The following is a 21,076-nucleotide window of genomic DNA, read 5'->3' as shown; positions in this document are numbered from 1 at the left end:
GAGGAGAGGAGAGGAGAGGAGAGGAGAGGAGAGGAGAGGAGAGGAGAGGAGAGGAGAGGAGAGGAGAGGAGAGGAGAGGAGAGGAGAGGAGAGGAGAGGAGAGGAGAGGAGAGGAGAGGAGAGGAGAGGAGAGGAGCATCCCCTCTGTCAGCTTAAGACATCAGGTCTGTCACAGGCTTCCCCTCGAGGGACATTTGGCTGGGGGACCTCGCTGATGCTCCTGGGCTGTGCTCTGAGTGGCAGAGCAGGGCAAGAAGGACTGAGGAAGGTGCTGGTGAACCTGGGATGGAGCCCACCCTTCCAGCTGTTTCCAGGCTCGTTTCAGGGTAACAAATGATGATCTCATCGAACTTTTGGATGGCATAAAAAAGAGGGGTGCAAAGCCACGGCTGAGAGGGCCGGGAGCAGCCGAGTGCTCCGGGTGATGAGCAGGATGATCAGGATCACTCAGGCAGCGTGTCCTGGCAGGAGCAGAGGGCAGGAGCAGCATCCTGGGCTGTGTAACAGCGGCACAGTGAGGAGGAGAAGAGAAGTGATCGTCTGCTCTGCACTCCCCGCATCATATCGTGATGGAGCAAACAGTGCCCCCAGCACAGGGAAGGGCATCAGCAAGATGAGAGAACTTCAGCTGAGGCCAGGAAACCTGGGGGCTGCAGCGCTTGCAGTGTAAGAAAGAGCTGAGAGAACTGGACTTGATCAATCTGCAGAAGAGGTGGCTTTGGGGGACCTCATGGCAGCCTGGTGTGAGGGGGTTATTGAGAGGACAAAGCTGGGATCTTCACTGTGGTGCATGGCACAAGGACAGGAGAGAGTGGGCAGAAGTCAAAACAACAGAGACAAAAGAAAATGACACACTACAATAATAAAATATTGGTTTGTGGATCCAGAGGGGCTGTGGGTTCCCTGTCCTTGGAGGGGTTTCAGGATCAAATTAAAGTCCTGAGCATCCTGGTCTGAATTCAACGTTGCCCATAATTTGAGGAGGAAGCTGAACTAGAGATATCACAAAGTCTCTTCCTTCTTAGGTGATTCTCTGATACTATTTCCAGAAAAAAAAAATACAAAAACAAACAAACAAACAAAAAACCCCAAAACGTGTGGGAGAGATGGAAAGTCTCAGTGACCAAAATAACCCCAGATCTAGGCTTGTGCAAAGACTTCTGAAGCACCTGGAGAGGAACCAGCATTTTACAAGTGTAACAGTAAACAAAGGGCATTCCCTTCCTTTAGGTCACGGATCCACAGACTGCCACCAACCTTCCCAGCTGCCTTTGTGTCTAATCCATAAATAAACTCCATTTGTCTACAGAGAGACTTCAGCACTTAAGGGCTTGGCAGGAAATATTCTGGGATTGAAAACATGACTTGGGACCTGCCAGCTACTGGGAAGGACACACTACCCCTTTAATGCTCAGCATATACTTACATGGCCCACTCCAGCTTCTCATTCTTGATGGAGTTATACAGAGTCTGAAAAAAGAACATGGAATTAGCTGTGTCTCTCATGGAACTCTTGTCTGCTTGTGGAGACATCTCCTCCTCCACACCCTGTCTGTGCTCTTGGAGATGTTTTCCCTGCTGAACTGTCCTGGAGAGGCATTTCCTGGTGAGCAGGATGGCTCCTGTCCTGCTGGACCCCTTCCTTCTGTGTCCACACTGGGTATTGGGCAGGACACAGCAGCAGCACAGGGCTCTGGCAGCCAGCCCTGCTCAGGAGGTATGAATGTTGAATATGATGTTTTTGACTCATTTTGGGTGCTGCACCCAGTTCTGAGTGAATCCTGGCCTACACACAGTGGTAGAAGCCTCAGGATTATGCCATGACACCTTCCATGTCTTAACTAGGCAAAATGACAGGGGAGGCTTGAAGTGAGTAGCAGGGGAGGGATGAATGACCTTGGAATCAGCTTTTCCAGTTCCTTCTGTGCAAAACTCCAGTGGCTTCCCTGGGGCACTGGAAAAGAAGCAGGAATGAGCTGGCAGAGCAGAATGTGGGGGTGGTCCTGACCATACAGAGGGGCAGGATAGGGTGAGGTCTGCTGGGAGATGGGGATGCCACCCCAAACATGATGTGACACCCCTGATGTGGCACCTCTCCTTCCAACCTCCTTCCACACAGGGAAATTCAGGTCAGGCCTGCAGCAGGTGCAGAGAGCAGTGGTGCTGCTAAACCATGTGGCAGGAGGAAATACTCCCTTTGGGATGTTTAACCATATCCCATGGTACTGCACTGGTTGTGTTGGAACATTTCATCACGTGCTAGTGGGGGCAGAGAAAAGTTTTCCTGCTGGATGGTTGTGTTTTGGGGTGAGGAGTTCCTTGCTTTGGGCATTATCTGAGCTGCTGGGGGAAAAGGACCCCTGGTATGCTCTGAGGGAAGATATGCCTCAAATCTGGATAAAACACCACCAGGGAACAGACCTATTGTGGCTCTCTGCAAGTTAGCAGAGACAATCATGGGAGTTACAATTCTTCTCCTGAAACAACTGGAAAATGCTGATTGAAGGGCTCAGAGTGTCCCAGCAGGACTAGGTGGCACTGCAATAATAATGACAATATCCCACTGTGTATGTATATCACATTACCTTCAGCAAATCCTTTGCAAAGTCCTTCCCATCGTTCAGCCCATCCAGGTTTGCTATGAACTGTTGGCACGACATCTTTTTGCCAATGTTCTGTAAGGCAAAGAAGCAGCTCATTAAACTTGTGGAGAGTTTTCACTTTAATCAGTGTCTTTCAAAGAATAATTTTATATGTAATGCTGAAGCCTGGGCTTTTCCCAAGAGCTCAAAGGGCTTCTGATCTGATTTTCTGTTGGGCTCTCTGCTTTATTTGCTCATGCCAGCATACAAATGTTTCAAATTACCTCCTTTTTAATGGTGGAAATAAGACACCTGAAAATAACCTCTCCAGCTCTTGCCGGAGTGGTCCTGGGCTCTGTGTCTCAAAACTCAAGACAAGCACTCTGCCTGGTGAAATGACAATGTTTGGATGGGGCTCCAAGCCTGCTGTGAGTGAAATTGTGTGAGCTTGCAGTGCCAGCACCTGGAACAGCCAGCATTGGGCAGGGGGATGCTGGCCCTTGATGGAAGCTGTTATTTTTGATTGCCATAACAAAAAGAAATGGTCCAGCTACTGGTACTGTGGAGAGGGCAAAACATGCACACTGGGAGAATCTCACAGCCTGGAACACACTCAGCACCAGCTAATGCCAGCAACATTTGGTACTGATGCTTCCAGGCCACCTGGCATCCCTGATGTCATGGCTTCATCATCTGTGGCATCTGTCTTCCCAAACCCTTCAGCCTTCACTTCCTCAGCCTGCAAGGCTTGAGGCAGGCAGCCTCTTCCCAAGCCTCCCCTGCAATCCTACCTCTCCAAAGGGATGGAGCAGAGGTGTGGAGGAGTCAGTGGCAAATACAGGGCTCAGAAAAAGGAGTCTGATGTCACAAAGGAAAGATGGGTGTCTCCAGTGTCATGTGGTGTCCTTCACGTGGCCAGTGTGTGGGGCAGACCCTGGTGGCATCGCTTGGAGGGGGCAGTGAGGACAGCAGGAGCTGCCACCAGTGGTCCTGAGGATCCCAACAGCATCCTGACCTGAATGGGCAGGGTGACCTCCCAGGAGGACGTGGGAGGATGGCCCAGAACAGCAGAGCCAGGCCCTGCTCAGGGCTCGGTGAGGAAGAGGAAGGGCCTCGGTGAGTCTGGCAGGGGATGAAGCTGCAGCAGGTGATACAGGAGATGCCCTGCAGGGAGAGATGTGTCCTCTGTGCAAGGAAATAACCTCCTGAAAGAGACGACAGCAGAAACCTCTGCCCACAAACGTGCAGTGCAGATGACCTGGGGGTTTCTCCCCAGATGAAAGCATCAGGAAGAAGAGAGGCCTTGGGATTAAATCACCATGCCCCCCCTGCACCCCCTGCCTTCTGTGTGTGCAAACACTCTGGGCTGCACAGGGAGCCAAGCTCTGCCTTTGAGCAGCTCTGTCTGATACTCTTAATTATGCCTCCTGCTGCTGCCAGCTCCAGATGAGCTGGCTCCCTTGAGAGATCAAGAAAAAGAGGAGTAAAGCACTGTTACAAATCTGCAGTGCCTGGGGATGTGGTGTGGCACAACACAGCTCGGCCCTGGTGGCTTTGTCCCGGAGAGCCCCATTAGCCAGAGCTGCCAGCCAGTGTTCACTGGGCACAGGGGCTGCAAAAGGGCTCAGGAAATGAGCAGAGATGCAGGGATTTCAGCAGAGAGGAGAGATCTGTGTGCTCGCTGGCCAGCGAATTTCGGACACAAAAGAGAAAGGAAAAATCCAGCAGCACAACAGAGCGTGGGTGGAGAAAGGAAGGAGGGCAAGGAGCCTCCAGAAGGGAGTTTGGAGGTGAGGCAGGTGCTGCCTAAGACCTGGAGCACAGAATTGGTGCCTATTCCCAGCCCTGCCCTGAGACAGGGATCAGAGAGCACAGCACTGCGCCCAAAGAGTGATTCAGCACTGCATGCAGAGGCCAAGGCTCTTTTGGAAGCAGTGGATACAGTGAGATAACACAAATCACCACTCTCACAGGCCCTTTCTGGGTTTCTCATGTTCGTGTCTGGGGCTCATAATCATCCCAAGGGACGCCTTCCTTTTTGTTGTGTGAGATCTCTCTCTCTCTGAGACCTCTGAGCTCACCTGGGCAGGAGCCACGCTGTGGAAAAGCAGCTAATTGCTGAGTAATTGATCTGGTCCTGGAGGTGTTCTAGGCTGCAGCAACAAAATCACAGCCCTGCAAGGAACCAACCTGCAAATTCTGGGTACCAGTGGGCCCTGGGGCACACAGACCTGCTGTGGGCAGGTGATGCCAGGGGTGATGCTCACACCTGGGAGCTCCCCAGCCCTCCTTGTGCTGCTGAGCCCTGAGCTCGGCTTAAGGACACTACCACAGGGATGCCTTTAGCTTTTGTTTTTCAGAATCTCTGCTATTTAGTGTGTGACTCTGAAACTTCATATTAGGTGTGAGTTCTCTTCACAGGGGAATCAGAACAAAACAATTCCTTTCTAGCTGGACAATCGAGGACAGCTGGGACCCAAAAAGCAGAAACAGCAGCGAGGGAAAGGGGGCAAGGCAGGGGCTGAGACTTCATAGCCTGGGGCTGTGGGTGGATCATTGACCCCAATGTGCAGATGAACCAAAACTGATAAAAGTGTAAAACTCGTGACTGGGATCCTTCTTGGGTTTGATTTGGGTGTAGCCCTGGCCGGGCTCTTGCACTGCCTGAGGTGAATCCTTTCAATAAATCCCGATTTTATTCCTTTTGCTCTGTCTGGTCTCTGTTCCAGGTCAGCCTTTCCAGGCAACACAGGGTTTGTAAGATTAATAGTGATGGACAAATGGAGTTAGGACCTGCCCAGGATCCCATCTCAAGCTTTGTTTGATGCTCTGTTTTTTGAACAAATCCCCTTATTACTCCAGAAAGTGGCTTTTCCTAAAGGACCAAAATGCACCCCTGAGTGCTGGTGAGGCAAAGTTTCTGATCTGTCACTCTCCTCCCACGGCCAGGAGGGCCAACAGTGACAGTGGAAAGGACCCAGCCCTAAGCTTTGTCTCCCAGAGCTGAGATGGAGCAGGGCACTGCTTGCTTTGCCATGAGATGTCCTGGAGCTCAAACAGCACCAGCAGAGCAAGGCAGAAAGTTGCAACAACTTGGATTATCCTACATGTAGAGTCCTGATAGGTTTAGGATTTAGTTTTCATATTTTTCAGATCTTGAACTGCTTTAGTGTATAACTCTAAAACTCCATAGCCTGTCAGCTCCTGTTCTCCCATTTCATTGAGCTAAAACAATTTCTCTCTAGGCCTGAAACTCAAGGAAACCTCACTGTCTTCAGGCCCTGAGAAATGTAAACAACAGTGAATTGGGGGGGCAAACTTGGAGTAAATTACTTCATTACCTGAAGCTGTAATTGGAGGATTAACCCCTGATATGTAAATGAACCAAACTTTTAATTGTGTGAAAAACCCGTGACCATCTTGGGTGTAGCCCCTGGAGGCTTTTGACTGCCCAAGGTATCTATTGAAGGCCTTCAGTAAATACCTGCTTTTATTCTCTTAACCTTGTCTGGCCTCTGTTCTAGGTAGCCACTCCATCAGTCCTGGAAAGCTTGTTATATTTGGAATGTTTGTTGGTGACCACTGGCTTCTAACACCAACTCCAGGTGCTTCCATGAATTGGGAATGTGTCATTTTGAACTTTTCTGGGTGGTTTGGAAACGGGGTCTGAGTGCACCTGAGTAGAAAACCAAGTTCTAAGGCCAGGAGCAAATCCCCTGTTCTAACCCTGGGTGTCAGGTCTTTGCTGGAATGGTGAACTAGACCCTGCCAGAGTCACTGCTGTGAGGAATTGCCCCTTTACAGACACACATCCTCCCCTTTTCCTCACCGAGGGCATCTCCCACTCCAGCAATGCACAGTAAAACACTGCAACACACACACACAACATCAAAAAGGGAAATAAAATCAAAAGTGACATGGAATATCATGGCAGCATCTCTAACAAGGAGGGGTGGGGATCGAGTCACACATTCCCAGGTACACCACAGTTCATGGAGGTTTCTTTACACCAGGAGCATTTCATGTGATGATATCAGCTGCTAATGGCTTGCTAAGTAGGGAAGAACACTGCACAATCACTTAGGATTCCAGACAAACAAAATTCCTCACTGTTTTTAACACAATCAAAACAAGTCAAATGCCAGTGTTTTAAAGCCAAACACTAGAAGGACTGCACTTACCACCTGGTAAAGGGTTAAAGAGCAGAAAGAGAGGTTCCAGGAGCAGAAGGAAATTAAAAAAAAAAAAAAAAAAGGAGGAAAAGGAGAAGGAGAAATTAATGTTACACATGCAGAAAAATAAAGAGAAGATTTTTCAAAGAAAAGCTCAGGCATTTGCACACCTGGTCAAAAGAAAGCTATTTTTTTCTGTGCCTAGATATCATGAGAACATTTCTTCTTACCAGGCCTCTGAGCCAGCTTGTCAATGAAGAATAGAAATGGTGAGGTTTTTGAGGTTTTGGTTGGGTTTTTGTCTCTTCAATTATGTCTATCTTCCCAGAGGCATATTTTGGATTTATTTTTTTTTTAACTTAAAAAAGCTAGACAAAATAAGATTATTTTGGATTGAAGTCACATAGTTTGCCTTTTGCCACAATGCTGCTTTTGCTGCTCCAGGAAATGATTTGATGGAAATAATTCCTTGGCTCCAACCATTTTGTCTGGAGGATGAATGCTCTATGAGACTGATCCCACCACTGTGTGCAGAGACAGGTACTGGGAGCCTCCAAAAGGTGGTGAGAGATCTTCCCACAGCTTCCAGCATTTTCCAGCCACTCTTTTGGGCACTGAGCTCTGCTCACTCTGCTCTCTGTGCAGAGGCCTCTCTGCTATGAAACTCCCCAGTGGCTGCCTGTTACATCTTGGGGAAAAGGAACAGCTGGAATTCACTTCATGTTTTGGGAAAGATCCAATCTAGACCTGTGTAAACCCACTGGCCCCCTTGCAGCAGTTTTTTGGGGAGCAAGAAGGAGCAGCCCCGCAGGGACTGGCAGGGGAGACCTCACTGAGAGCTCCTGGGACAGGGCTGAGCTGGGCAGCAGGAGAGGAAGCAGCACTGCCTGTCCCTGGACAGGATAACTGATGGCAGCAGGACGAGTGCAGTGACACTCAGGTGTGGACCTGGCACCCAAAATTCCGCCTGGAGCAGGTCAGAGAACTCTCTGCCAACACATCTCAACTATCCAGCAACACACTCAGAGTCAGGGAACAAACAGAGCTCTGCCCTGGGAAGGAATAAAGGGTGGATGCTCCTGCAAGGGCTACTTACATGGCCATGGAGGTCTGTGTTCAGCAGCATCAGGGCACAGGTGAGTGTGTGGATCCCATCTGCAACACACAACAGTCACACAGCTGTGGCTTACCCCCCTTCTCGTGCACTTCTGGTGTTTGCTGCCTTGGCAGCCCAGCTATTGCAAAACCAGGCCAGTTGTTGTGTCTGGGGAACTTAAAGAGTATCTGCTCCTTTCAGCTGTGTAGAACTTAACAAAAAACCAAAACAAACAACACAGAACCCCCCCAGAGATTCTTCTTTCCCCTCAGAGTTTACCTTTTCCTAAAACAACGACCATAAAATTGGCTTCAAAGCAGTTTTCCTTTAAAACACCAAACTTCCCACTTCTAAACCCAAAGCAGCTGCTTGTGAAAGCAATATTGCAGTCCCTGCCTCCTCCCTGGTGCTCTCCAGCCGTTTTGTGAGGCCCTTCGAGGACCACTCCATGTGCCAGAATGTGTTTGCATCTCAGTGCTGTGAGCTGGGCATGCTCTGGCTGTCTTTGGGGGGTCTGCCAGCACCCAGCATCTCCAGCCCCTCCCCGGGCAGGGATAACAACCAGGGCAGGATCCTCGGGAAAGGGAAAACCTGGTTGGCTCTGCACTCCAGCTCCGTGCAGAGGTGCCCTGTGGAGTGGCCAGGAGCCAGAGGAATGGAAGCTGTACCTTCAGAGGTGCTCTCCTCGGGGTTGCACTGGCAGTAGCGCCGGGAGAAATGGATCAGCACCCGCTCCCGCTCCTGCGTCTCTCCCATCAGCGGGAACGCTTTCAGGAACGTCCTGCACAGAGAAAGGGGTGCTCAGGGTACTGCTGGGCTAGGGTGGGACACGGAAAGGGGTCGTTTATCCTCCCCCCAGCCCCGTGGAGCTGTGCAGTGAAGTGTGCTGCCAGCTGGGATCTGATCCACCTTGGGTCTGATGGCACCAGCACGGGTTGCTAATCCCAAGGAAAAAAATTGCTCCCACTCGCTCTGACTCTGATTCCTGGGAGAGATGCTCTCCACCCTGGCCCTCCTGTTGAAGCCCACTTTTGAAGGCAGCACCTTGTACCAAACGTGACACCAAGGATTGAATGACAGCCTGTATGTCCCCCCAGTCCCTGCTCCTGTCACCTGGATGGCTCGTAAGCCTGGAGGAAACCCCAAAATCCCACCACTCTCTCCATCCCAGAGCTCACCTGAGTGCTTTGTCAAGGGTCAGGCCAGTGAAGTCGAAGAAGCTGAGATACTCCTCTGCTACCAACTTGCTAAATTCGTTACTGTAATTAAAGAGGGAGTGGTCAGCCCCTTAGTCAGAGAAGAAGACAGTGTCCACAAGAGGAACAGCAGAATGCTGCCTCTCGGCCAGCCCAATCCCAGCAAGACATGATCTCAGGCACAGGGAGACTTGCTCCTGGCCTGGAATGCTGCTGGAAACCTCCCTGATGCACCCACGGCCAGCCCCAGACACCTGAGGATGAGAGACATGGTCCCTGCTGGCCAGGCAGAGCCTCCTCCCAAACCAGCCAGGGGAGGCCACAGGGATACCCTGTGCTCCTCCAACACCTGCTTCTCTCCCACTGCTGGATGTGCCCTCTCCTCCCACTGAAATATTCCTGCTCTCACCCACAGAGGCTCCCATCCCACCCTCTCACCAGAGCCCCTTGCTCCTGTGGCTGCTGGAGATGAGCAGCAGAGCTCAGTGAGCTCCAGGCAGGGGCTGCTGGCTCTGCCAAGGGAACTGGACAGGGTCACAGGGCATCAGAAGGCAGCCACACCCCTGCAAACAACGAACTCCTGTGTCTCCAGGGACTCAGTGACATAGATGGGACCCTTCTCCCTGAGCTCCAGAGCCAGTTAACATGCCCCAGGCCATGGGATAACAACAGTGGCCGGGGTAGGACCGTGTGCCACCCTAAGATGGGCTTTTATGTTTGCTCTGGTTTCCTGACTCAGGAATTATCCTCCTCTGTCTCTGTGCCAGTGCCAGCTCTTCTTGCAGGAATGGGTGACACTTCCACCATGACGACAGGGACATTCCTACAGGGAGAGGAAGGCATTTCCCATGGGGACATTCCTGCCATGCTCTGGCTGGTGGCCCTGTGAGGCATTTCCTGTGGGGACATGCTTGGCATCCTCTGCCTGCTGCCCTTTCAGCCTCTGCAGACCTCCTCTCACCTTACAGCCCAGTTTGATGCTCCCTCCCTCTGCCTGCACCAAGAGTTCTGACTGACATGCTGGGTCACAAGCCACCCAGGGGGACACAGGAGCCCTGGTCTTGCTCCCAGTCCATTCCCATGTGTCTGAACATGGAAAGATTTGTTGTTTTACAGCCTGAACCCCGCTGCCCTGCAGAGCAGGGCTCCTTTTTTTGCATCACCTGGGTCACTTCAGATCCATAAGAAGCTTGTGTGAGTAAAAGCTCATCTCAGGGGGATTGTCTTGGGTTGCAATGCAGGATGTGACCAAAAGTTTATATTCTATCACCAGCTGTTCACCCAGCTGTTGCAGTGTTCTTTATCTTGCCCACAGCCCATCCTCCCTCCAGGAGATCTCTCCTGTTCATGGCCATGCAGTCCCAGGGCAGGGCTGATCAAATTCCATCATCCCATTGGGAGATGCTCCAGCCAGGGCAGGAGCCGAGCATTTCCTACCCAGATCAAAGGGGAGATTTGGAACAGCAGAGCAGCCTTTTCCCACTGGATCCCAGAGGAAAACCAGAGCCTTGCACATCATCCCTGCAGCTTTGGAGGAAAACTGCACCTTGTGCAGGAGCCCTGCTCCAGCAGAACCACATCTGTCACTGCAGGAGGATGCAGCCACCATGGAATGGGACTGCACCAATCCTGACTGACTGACGGGGGCACCTTGGATTCTCACTCTGCCCCTGCTCTGGGTTTGTGGGGTTTTTTGGGTTTGATTGTTTGTAATACTCTATTTCTATTTTAATTTTTCCTAGTAAAGAACTGTTATTCCTATTCCCATATCTTTGCCTGAGAGCCCCTTGATTTCAAAATAATAATAATTTGGAGACAGGGGCTTTACATTTTCCATTTCAAGCGAGGCTCCTGCCTTCCTTAGCAGACATCTGTCTTTCAAAGCAAGACAGGGATAAACCAGGCCCTGTGCCCACGTTGTGCTGCCCATGGCTGGGACCCTGACAGACCCCACACCCCAGGGCTCTGTGATGCTGGAACTGTCCTGGGCTGCTGCCACAGGGATCTGGTGGGCACAATTCTGGGAAACCCTGCAAGGAAGTGCCTGGCACTGCCACCTTCACAGCCTGGGACAGCTCAACCTCCACAGCACAAGATGTGACTGTGGGCACTGAAGGAGCTGAGAGGGCTCCAGACCAATGCTGGAACAAGAGTCTTCCATGGAGAGTTCAGTTGCCCAAACATTTGCCCTTCAGTGGGACAATGGTAATTTCTGGGGTTGAGGTTAATTTCACAGAATTGAGGCAGATGGAAACAAACTGTGGGGAGATATCCAATCTGCATTTTCTTGTCTGTCAAGCCTTTTCTGCCTGTTTGACAATGATGAATAGTTTTGGCTTTGGTTTACTTTCCTTTTCTTTTTTTTTTAGAAAATTGCCAATTATCACAAAGAAAAAAGAGATTTCACTTTTTGTACAGCCCTCCTACATAAAGCTGGCCTGAAAGCACTACTTAAACTTAGTCTGCTCCCAGCACTATAGGTTGGTCTTACATTGTCTTAAGTGAGCAACACTGACAAATACTTATATTAATACCTATAAATACCTATCTTCACCTTATTTCATTTTCTGCTCTGCCAATCCACCTGCACGACTCGAGAATCTGCAGCTCTATTTAGGTCTCATGTCACGAAATGGTTCAGATGTCAAAACCCAGCTGATCAAAACAAAACTTTTATTTCAAAGGCTGTGTCAATTCCCAGATGTGGGTCACCAAACAGCCTCCCAAGGTGTGAGGACTGCGGGAAATAGCAAAGGGACAGACTCAGAAACTCAGGGCTTGAAAATTGCCCCCTCTGTGAGTTTCCATGGCAAATTTGACAGAAAGGAGAAGGATGTTACACACCTGAGGCAAGAGCAACCAGCAACGCACCTGCTACAAGAACCTCAGCAAAGAAGAGTGAGGATGTTGCCAGGTGATGCAAAGAGCCTCTCTAGGAGACAATTCCTGGTCTCCTTCTGTCCCAGCACTAAGCTGGGAATCACAGACAAGCCTTGGTACTAAAAGTGTGGGTATCTGCTGAAGGACAGGTGTGTTCTGCTGGTCTGGGCAGGAGGGACACATTCAAAGGACAAAAAAAAAAAATAAAAAGAAAAAGAAAAAAAAGAAAAAAAAAAAGAAATCCCAGCAACACAGGTTATATCTGATCCAGGCACAGGATGATGGGGATTGGTGCCTTCACACCCACTGCCATCCTAAAATAATCTGTTACTGCTACACTTGTTACTGTTACTCTGTCTCTTAGAAATCTCTGTTAACTCTCCCACTTTTGAATATTTTTTGGTTTCACTTCTCCCTTACCCAGGCAAATCTACCAGCTGAAGAGCCTGGACTTCCCTGTGTGTTTCCTGGCTCTCCAGCAAACCTTTCCTACCCTCGTACAGACTGGATTGGGAGGCTCTGCAGCAAGAATATTTTGGGGTGCAGTCATGAAACAGCTGGGGAGAGGCAGGAGCCCAGAGTAGGGCAGGTCTGGCTCCCAAACCCTTCAGCCTGGGGATTGCTCTAGCCTGGCTCGGCTCTTCCAAAGGCAGGAAGCTCTTGGATCTGATGGGCAGCAGCTTGTGACATTTATTGCCCAATTGCTGGATCCCAGAAACCTGGGATTTTTGAGTTTTCTGTGCTTTGTGACACTGACCCCCTGGAGAACACTGCTTTTGACCTGAGCCTTGGAAAAGGCTTCCAAATTTGAGTGATGAAGTTGAAATGATGGGTGTGTAATTAAATAGAAGTATGTGATTTCACATGGTGAAGGGTTTTAAGTTTGGGGTTTTTAGAATATAGTAATAGGTATGGGGCAAGATGGAGGATTTTTGGTGTTGTTTCTTTCTGTCTTCTTCTTCATGACTTCAGGCAGTAGTTTTTGGTTGGATAGTTAGTGCTGGACTGTGGGTCACAAGAGTTTGGTTATTGGGTCAAAAGTATAAATAATATAGGTGTTAGTGCTTTATTGGACTGTTTAGCTTTAAAAGACCTTGTAGCTAGCTAAATTCACCTCCACTTTGCTTGCTTTTAGCTGGTGGCTAGAAGTGTTGCAGAACTCTCTGTACTTTAGATAAGATTTAATAAACAACCAAGCCTGAACATGAAAAATTAATCTCCTTCATGTTTCTAATCCTGACTCTGAGTGAAGACAGAAGAAAGTTAAGACAAGCCACTAATTAATTGGTGTAGACACCACGTTTACACCTAACAAATACTACAGGCAGCTTGTAGGATTCATATTTTAAGGGCATTGGGCTTCAACTGGAAAGGATCTCCAGCAGCCCTGACTCCATCCACCACACACAGCCTCGGCCCTTCCTGCCTTTTCCTGCCCTCCCAGTGCTCCCCAGCCCCCGTGTCTCTGTCCCCCCACCTACTTTTTCCCGAGCTGTCTGGCCACGTCGCAGCGCTTGAAGCCCTCCAGGTTGTAGAGGCGCTTGGCCAACCTCTTGGCAGCCTCGCTGTCCGCCCTGCAGCCGTTGGCCAGCGTGTCCGTGCTGCCCTGGTCCAGCTGCTCCGTGCTGCCCATGTCCGAGTCCGAGTCTGACAGGGTGTCCTTCAGGCTGGCGTCGCTGTGCAGGCACAAGAAACGTTCGGGGAGCTGCAGCGTGGCCAGGCGAAACCCGCGGAAAACGCCGCGTTTGGATTTCTTCTCGCCCTCACACAAAACCCAAAACTTATGAAAAAAACCCCCAAATTTATGAGAAAAACCCGATATGGCTGTGAACTGGATGTTGGACAAACCCTCCTGCATTTCAGCTCAGATTAAATAGTGCAGTGTAACTCCAAATTGGTAGAAAAGGTCGGAGAGAGGGCAGTTTCCTCCTGAGAAACGAGGATGTATCAAAGTAAGCAGCCTCAACACCTTCGAAACTTCCTCTCTCCCCACTGGGACTCCCAAGCTCTTCCCAAGCCATGGACATCCTGGAAATCTTAGGGATAATCTGATGCTATGCTTTTCAGTTCAGGTTATTTCAGGATGAGAAACTACTTTTGTCAATGGGACTGGAACCAGACCAGCTTTTACTGGTGACCTGCTCTCCCATAGTTGCCTGCTGGCCTCATGTCCAGCTGTGCCCACAGACAAGCCCTGAGCAGCCCTGCTGGCACCACCCAGGAGCAGATACAGCCCTTTATTTTCCTGCCCAAGGCCACTTACAGCACCAATTCCTGCATTTTGGAGCAGTGTGACTCACTGCTCCCTGATAGCTGGAGATAGGACCTTGCTCCAGCTCTCCCCTGACCTGGTTGCTCATCACCTGGCTTCCTCATTCAGGGAAGTGCCCCATGGATGAGCTGCTGTCTCCTAGGCGTGATGGTTTGGGTCTGAACTGGTCTAGAGGATGAAGTCTGCTGACCTCCCCATTGCCTGAAGAAGAACCTTTGGGGAGGCTTCTGTAGGGGTACCTTGTCCTAAGTGAAACCTTGAGGTTTCCCTGCACTTCAGAGGCATTTGGGAGGGCACCTGACCCTCCCCAACCTGCCAAGGGCTTTGCAGGTGCAAGTGAAAGTTTTCTTGCTGGTGTTTGCCCTGTCTGCCACAACAGCACATGAGAGGAAGCACAAAGGGTGAAAGAGCAGTTCCAACTCAATCATGCCCACTAAGCCTTGCTCCTGGACTGGGATCCCATTAAAAAAGGAACCACTGTCCAAAAAAGTCCCTGCCTTACCTGATGGAGTTAATGATCTTGGTGGCATCTTCCTCTGACCCTTCCACGTGGAATCCGTTTGGGATGCTCTTCAAGGACAGCCGGCTCAGCACATTCTCTGACCTGCTGCTGGTAATTGAGTGTCTGAGAGGGCTCCCAAAATCTCCCTCTGCTGGCTTGGCTGCCGCCAGCTCTTGCTTATCAGCAGCCATGTGGTGAAGGGCTTCTCTCTGCTGGGCTGCCAGTTTCTGCTCCAGGAGCTCGGGGCTCTCCTTGGCCCTTTGCTGGATCAGAGGGGTGAGTGGTGCCTCAAAACTGACACAGCTGTCAGTCTCGTCTGTGAGGGACAGCACGTCCAAAGAGTCCAGGCTGCTGTAGTAGGTCCCCTTCATAAGGTCAGACTCAACAATCTTCTCGAAGGTCGAGCTGAAGCCATCCCTGATGTCTTTGAATTGGAAATGCTCCCTGTCATCATCACTGCAGCTCAGCTTGGCATCTCCAGAAGCAAACCTGGACAGAAAGGAGAAATGTAGAAAATGCTGTCAAGGCAGCTCTTGCCCTGTTCCACTTGGAGCTGGGAGGGAAGAGAAGAAGTGGCTGCTGTGATAATGGCCCTTGGGATCTTTGTGGTATAACCTGCTTGATTCCCAATTTTGTTACAAGATTCTAGAGCTGAAAAAAACGTTTCTGTGATGAGCAATCCCAGAGGCCCAGCCAGCACTTAATTTGGTCATGTCCCAGTAAAATCCAGACCTCTGAACTGGAGACTTTTGCATGTGACACTGCTACTGGATCCAGTGCCAGAGTAACCTCCTGGTTATTACTTAGCAGGTCCCACATTGCCATAATCCCAAGGAAGACAGCCCTGCTCTTTCAAGACACTTCACAGAATAATTTCTATTAACTATTGACACCACAGACCTTGTATATTCCAGCCCTGATGGCCCTTCACCACCCCCATGTCCCTCCTTTGGACACTCCCTCACAGCTTTAGATCTTTCTCATATTGTGGTGCCCAGGGCTCGAGGTGAGGCCACCCCAGCCCAGAGCAGAGTGGGACAATCCCTTTCCTGGCCCAGCTGGTGATGCTGGGCCTGATGCCCTCCCAGGACATGGTTGTCCCTCCCAGCTTCCAGGGCACTGCTGACTCATGTTCAACTTGCCATCAAAGTTTGCCATCACCATCAAGTTTGCTGTGCTGGTGGAGAGCAGATCCTGCCAGAGAAGGACATGGGGGACCAGGACTTTCTTGCCTCTGTACTGCAGTCTTTCTGCAAAGTTTTTCTGCGAAGTTTTATTTGATGGAATGTGAATTTTTTGACAGCTATATGTTGCCATGGGAGGAAATGTGTGGGCAAAAGCAGCAGTCCCAAAACTGCAGGTGCTGAGTGTGTCTGTGAGCAAAAGGTGGGGATTGCTCTGTTAAAAATTTTGCTCTTTTTCCATGAGTTCATGGGGCTGAAAGTAGAGAGTACCATTCCCTGGTGAATCTCACAGTTGGACTGCAAAGTTGTGACCACCCTGAAATCAGCAGGGCCAGTGTTGGGGGTTTCTGAGAAGGCAGAAGACCTTTAGGCAACACAGCCACAAGGAAAGGAAAATGGAGCTTTGACAAACAGTAAATGCCATGGGATAAACCAGAAAAGTTTAAAAGGGCATTCAGTTAATGCAAACTGCAACACAAACACTCAATCTTTGTCTCTATTTCCCTGATTTTTTTTACCAACCATTTCCCACTCAGATGCACTAACCTACCTTCAGGAGGACAATCATGCAATCATGGGTTCTTTCTCCAGCTCTACCATGCAGTGATGACCTTGGATGACTTCCCCCTTTAATTCCCCATTCCAGTGGGAAGAGCAAGACTCAACACTTTCTTGTAAAGTACTTTAAAATTCAGGGAGAAAATACATCATACAAACACCAACGTGCAGATGATGACAAATTATTTGTCATCAGGAACAAATAGTCGACTGCTCATTAGTAAAAGATCAGACTAGGTCCTCCTATACCTAGAATGGGTCATAACAGCAATTCCCCAAAGGGGAGTAAAGAAAAAAATGGGAAAACTCAGAGGTGATGCAGGATGACAGCAACTTCCTGGTGCCTTGGTCCATCTGTCAGTTCTTCCTGACCCACACTGACCCAGGAGAGCTGGACAGTCCATGTGGCCAGGGCAGAGCAGCTCCACGCTCTGCTTGGCCCAGCTACACCTTCCTGCAATTTACCTTAAAGATAGATGGTCAAAGCACTGATGAGCTCCAGCACAGTGAGCAAACACGATCTACAGGCACCAAGTGGTTTCCCAGACTTCAGCTGCGTCCCAGAAGTTTTCCAGCTGCCCTTCTGCTTTGAATATAGCGTGTGACTTGTCCCTTGTGCATTCGGCCTCCCAAAAGACTGATTTGCTCTCCAAGTGAATATGTTTAGAGCACGAGATCACGGACTCTGCAGGCAGACCCCAGTCAGGTTGCATCATCTCCGAATCCTCAGCCTGCCACTTCTACCAATTCATGCCCTAGTACCTTAAAATAATTGCACTTCCAGTGATTGCAGCAGCGTTCTCTGACCACCTTTAGTTTCCTTTTGAACTTGCAGCCTCTGCCAGGGAGCCACCTACCAAGCAAATATGATTCCCCTGAAACCTGAGAGACTTGCAGCTATCCAAGAGCTGACTGCAGAGCTCACAGGGCTCGTGGGACCTGCCTGGGGACAGCAGCAGCCTGACCTGGACACTTCCCCTGCAACACCTTCAGCTGTGCTTTTTGAAGCAGTGCTGCTGCTTCTTGCTGGGGCTCTTGAGCGAAACAAACCATCAACCTTTTTATAGAGAAGCCTGTTCAACAGCAGAGAAACAAAGCAGGAGGGATGCCTGCTGCCAGCCCTGCGTGGCTCCCCCAGCTCTGCTGCCCACGCTCCAGACAGTGCTCGGGACGTGCAGCTCAGCATGGAGCCTGCACGGGGCCAGAGCTAGGAGGAGATCCCCAGGCCACCCTGTCCCTTCACAGCTCCTCTGGGACAACCCCTGCTGCTCTTCTTCAGCTCCTCCTGCTTGCAGCATCTCTCCCGCCCCGGGGTAGGTGCTCAGGTAGGGCTGTAAAATTCACAGTTCGAGCGGCTACAACACAGAGCCCTGGCTGATTTCTGGTGGCAAAGGGAAGCATCCACACCCCTCCTGCAGGAATGGCACGGGAAGAACGTCTTCTCATCCCAGTGATCTGTCATTCCCCCTAAGCCCCCAGCCTGCAGAATCCCATGGAGGTCTAGAAACCTGCAGAGGCATAAAATCAGCTGTGGACGCCACACCAGTGTGAGTGCTGCCCAGCCCGGAGAGCTCTCCTGTGAGCCAGGCTGCCAGAAGAGAGGACTCAGGGACTGAGGGACATTGCACACGTGCAGGTTTGTCTCAGGGACTTGAGAACTGGATGACACTTGTACCTTTTGTCTCACACTGCTGTCCTTGTCGCCCAGGCGCTGGTAACACCTGTCACAGGTGCCGTGAAGAGCAACTCAGTGCCGTGCCCACTTCCAGATACACAGCTGCCACCTGCTAGCCCAGGGACTGCCAGAGCTAGCCATGCTGCCGGGGGCTTCCAGGGCACACCAGCCTCCTAGACAAGCCTGGCTCTCCAGCATCCCCAGGCTGCTGTAATTGCCCTAAGTTACCTCAGGTAACTCTGCCACAAGCGCTGCAGTTCAGTCTCCAACTTGCAAGTGGGACACCCCCAAAATGAGCACAACCAGCTCCTCTCGAGATCTCAAAAGCTTCCCCTTCACTTTAGTGACTCTGTGAGCAGACACTGGCTCCAATCACAGCTTTCTGCGTTTGTAACAGGAAAAAACTGTGCGAGAAGCCCAGAGAGAAAACAGAATAAAATGTTACAAACAGGGAAAAATGCGCGAGGAGCCCAAAGAGAAACAGGAGCGGAAAGCCACAGTCAGCCATGAGAGCAGCTGCAGCTCCTTAAAATGACGAGTTACACACGGAGCCGAGTAACTGGAACCAGCGAGCCTCGAAAACAACACACACAAAGCAGGACCGAGCCGAACTCACTCACCCGAACTGCTCCTCCGCCTCGTCAGCGCTCAGGGCTTCCGAGGAGCCCAGCACGCTGTGCCACCGCTGCTTGCTGAGAGCCCCGCTCGCCACCTCCGGCCCGGGGGAGCCGCTGTCGCCCAGCTCGGCTGTGTCCCCGTCCCGCGGCCGCTCCTGGCCCGTGGCCAGCGCCGCGTCCACCCCGTTGGCCAGCACGGCCCCGCTGTGGCTGGCAGCGCCTGTCCCTTGTCGCCGCTCGCTGAGCCTCTCGCCCGGCTCTGTCACCGCTTCCAGATGTTCCTGCCGCTGCTCCCCGCTCTCCCCCTCCGCTCGGGAGGGCTGAGCATCGTGCCGGGGGCTGGCTCTGCCGCTGGCAGGCTCCGCAGGCGGGCTCGGCTGCTCGTCCCCATCGCTGCGGGCCAGCGGGGACGGCTGCGAGCCCGGGGAATGCGGCTGCGAGCCCGGGGAATGCGGCTGCGAGCCCGGGGAATGCGGCTCGCACTCCTCGGGGGCAGCCCAAGGCGAGGGGCTGGGCTCGCTCATGGTCCGCTCCTTGTCCCCCGGCGCTTTCGGGATCCCTCCCCGCGCTCAGCTCAGCCTCGGGGCTACCTACAGGGGAAAAGAAAGAAAATAAGGGAAGAGAAAGGGAAAAGAAAACACATCGGGAAGGGGAAGTTGAAGCCCTCACCCCACCTCACATCCTCAATGTAGAAGCAGGGAAGGACTGTTCTGATGTCTGGTTGTGGTGCTGAGCCCCTGGGGCACAGGCACCGACCTTTCCTGCTCCCACAACCCCAGATGGCCTCAGAACAGGGGACAGGTCCCACACAGGCTGTTAGTGCCCAGGGCTGGGGACAGGAACGTGGCACGGCTGCATTTTCCAGGCTCACTATTGGGATGCTATTCCCTACCCTCCAGAAATAGGAGAAATAGGTGAAACGGGCAATAAGTGTGATTTATTCTTTTCTAACCGTTCTAAGCAGCTGTGCTGTGCCAACCTGTGTGATTCTCCCTGCTGACTTAGCATTTCTGCCTGCCAGATCACCACTTCTCCTTTCCCAACACACAAGTACTGCTGAAGGGTGTCACAGGCTGCCAGCTAAAACTCTGGCAAAAGTGTCCTGATTGAATATTCCCTGGGATGCTCTCTCTATAGGGCAAGAGAAGGACACTGTTTTGCACTGATAGAAGTATTTTTTTGACAGAAAGACACTTTATTGGCAAATAGATCCATTGATGCAAAGTCTGCAAGGTCTTACAAGAACTATCCTCAGTTCCACAAGGCTGTGCAAGCTCTGCTCCATCACAACCTCCCACAGCTGCAGTCAAGTGCCACCAGAAATTCTCTTCTGGAAGCAGGAGTATTCTTCATGGCACCCAGGCTGAGCCATTGTAACAGCTGATTTTGCTTTTAAGCAATATGTGTCTTCACAGATATTTTTAAAATATTATCTGTCTTCATAGGGCTGTTCAGCCTGGAGAAGAGAAATCTCCAGGGAGACTTTAGAGCCCATTCCAGAACCTAAAGGAACTCCAAGAGAGCTGGAGAGGGACTTTGATTAAGTGACAGGACAAGGGCAAATGGCTTCACACTGACAGAGGCTGCATTAGAGATTGGGAAGAAATTTTTCTCTCTGAGGGTAATGAGGCCCTGGCACAGGGTGCCCAGAGAAATTGTGGCTTCCCCATCCCTGGAAGTGTCCAAGGCCAGGGATGGTGGAAGGTGTCCCTGCCCATGGCAGGGGGTTGGAGGATAATCTCTGAGGTCTCTTCCAACCCAAACCATTTGGTGATGTGACTGTGATTCACCTGCACAGGAAACCTGGCTAATCAGTGCCAACAGGCAGACAGGACTCTGGGGTTCTCCCCCTAACTCAGTTCCTAACTCACATCTGAAGCAGATCATTCAAACTCCCTGCCTCAGTTTCCCTCTCAGTGAACCATCACTTTTGAGCAGCCAGGAGGGTGCCCAGGTTCAGCAACAGACTCTGGGTGCTCTCACTTGCTGAGCTGAACATTTAATTAGCAGCAAAATCACTAATTGCTCGGCCAGGTCAGGGCTCTACCAGCTCTTGTAAACAAGGGGTGCAGAACTGCAGCTGCCTCTGCTCTTACAGAGCACCTCTCACCCTGTGGAGGGGTCAGCAGCTCCCTCTGCACCTGAGTAAAGGAGGGGAGAGATTTGGACCCAAACACCCCTCTGTGGCCTGGGGAGGGGCAGATCCACATAGGTACATGCTGAGCTGCTGCTGAGCAGGACAGATCCCAAGGGGAACCCAAATTCCTGCAGGACGTTGCTCCCAATCTCACAGCCCAGGCAATCCTGGACCTCAGACCCTGCTCTCCACGTCCTGCTCCCCA

The 21,076-nt window shown here is 51.1% G+C and overlaps 1 protein-coding gene across 1 annotated transcript in view; it reads right to left on the bottom strand.

Annotated features, from left to right (window-relative positions):
• The window catches only part of PSD2 (pleckstrin and Sec7 domain containing 2), a 57,466-nt gene that overhangs the window by 16,218 nt on the left and 20,172 nt on the right, over positions 1–21,076 (bottom strand). The window contains exons 3-10 of the mRNA XM_014887665.2: positions 18,738–19,324; positions 14,701–15,189; positions 13,408–13,602; positions 9,029–9,109; positions 8,519–8,631; positions 7,851–7,909; positions 2,586–2,675; positions 1,427–1,470 (exon numbers count right to left, since the gene is read on the bottom strand). Of these exons, the coding sequence (XP_014743151.1) occupies positions 1,427–1,470; positions 2,586–2,675; positions 7,851–7,909; positions 8,519–8,631; positions 9,029–9,109; positions 13,408–13,602; positions 14,701–15,189; positions 18,738–19,258 (1,592 nt within the window). The 5' untranslated portion in view covers positions 19,259–19,324. The remainder of the gene's footprint in view (positions 1–1,426; positions 1,471–2,585; positions 2,676–7,850; positions 7,910–8,518; positions 8,632–9,028; positions 9,110–13,407; positions 13,603–14,700; positions 15,190–18,737; positions 19,325–21,076) is intronic.

The sequence above is a fragment of the Sturnus vulgaris genome, chromosome 15 (genome assembly GCF_052056855.1).
Source record: "Sturnus vulgaris isolate bStuVul1 chromosome 15, bStuVul1.hap1, whole genome shotgun sequence".
Classification (NCBI taxonomy): domain Eukaryota; kingdom Metazoa; phylum Chordata; class Aves; order Passeriformes; family Sturnidae; genus Sturnus; species Sturnus vulgaris.
This window is presented reverse-complemented; position numbering and strand designations above follow the sequence as displayed.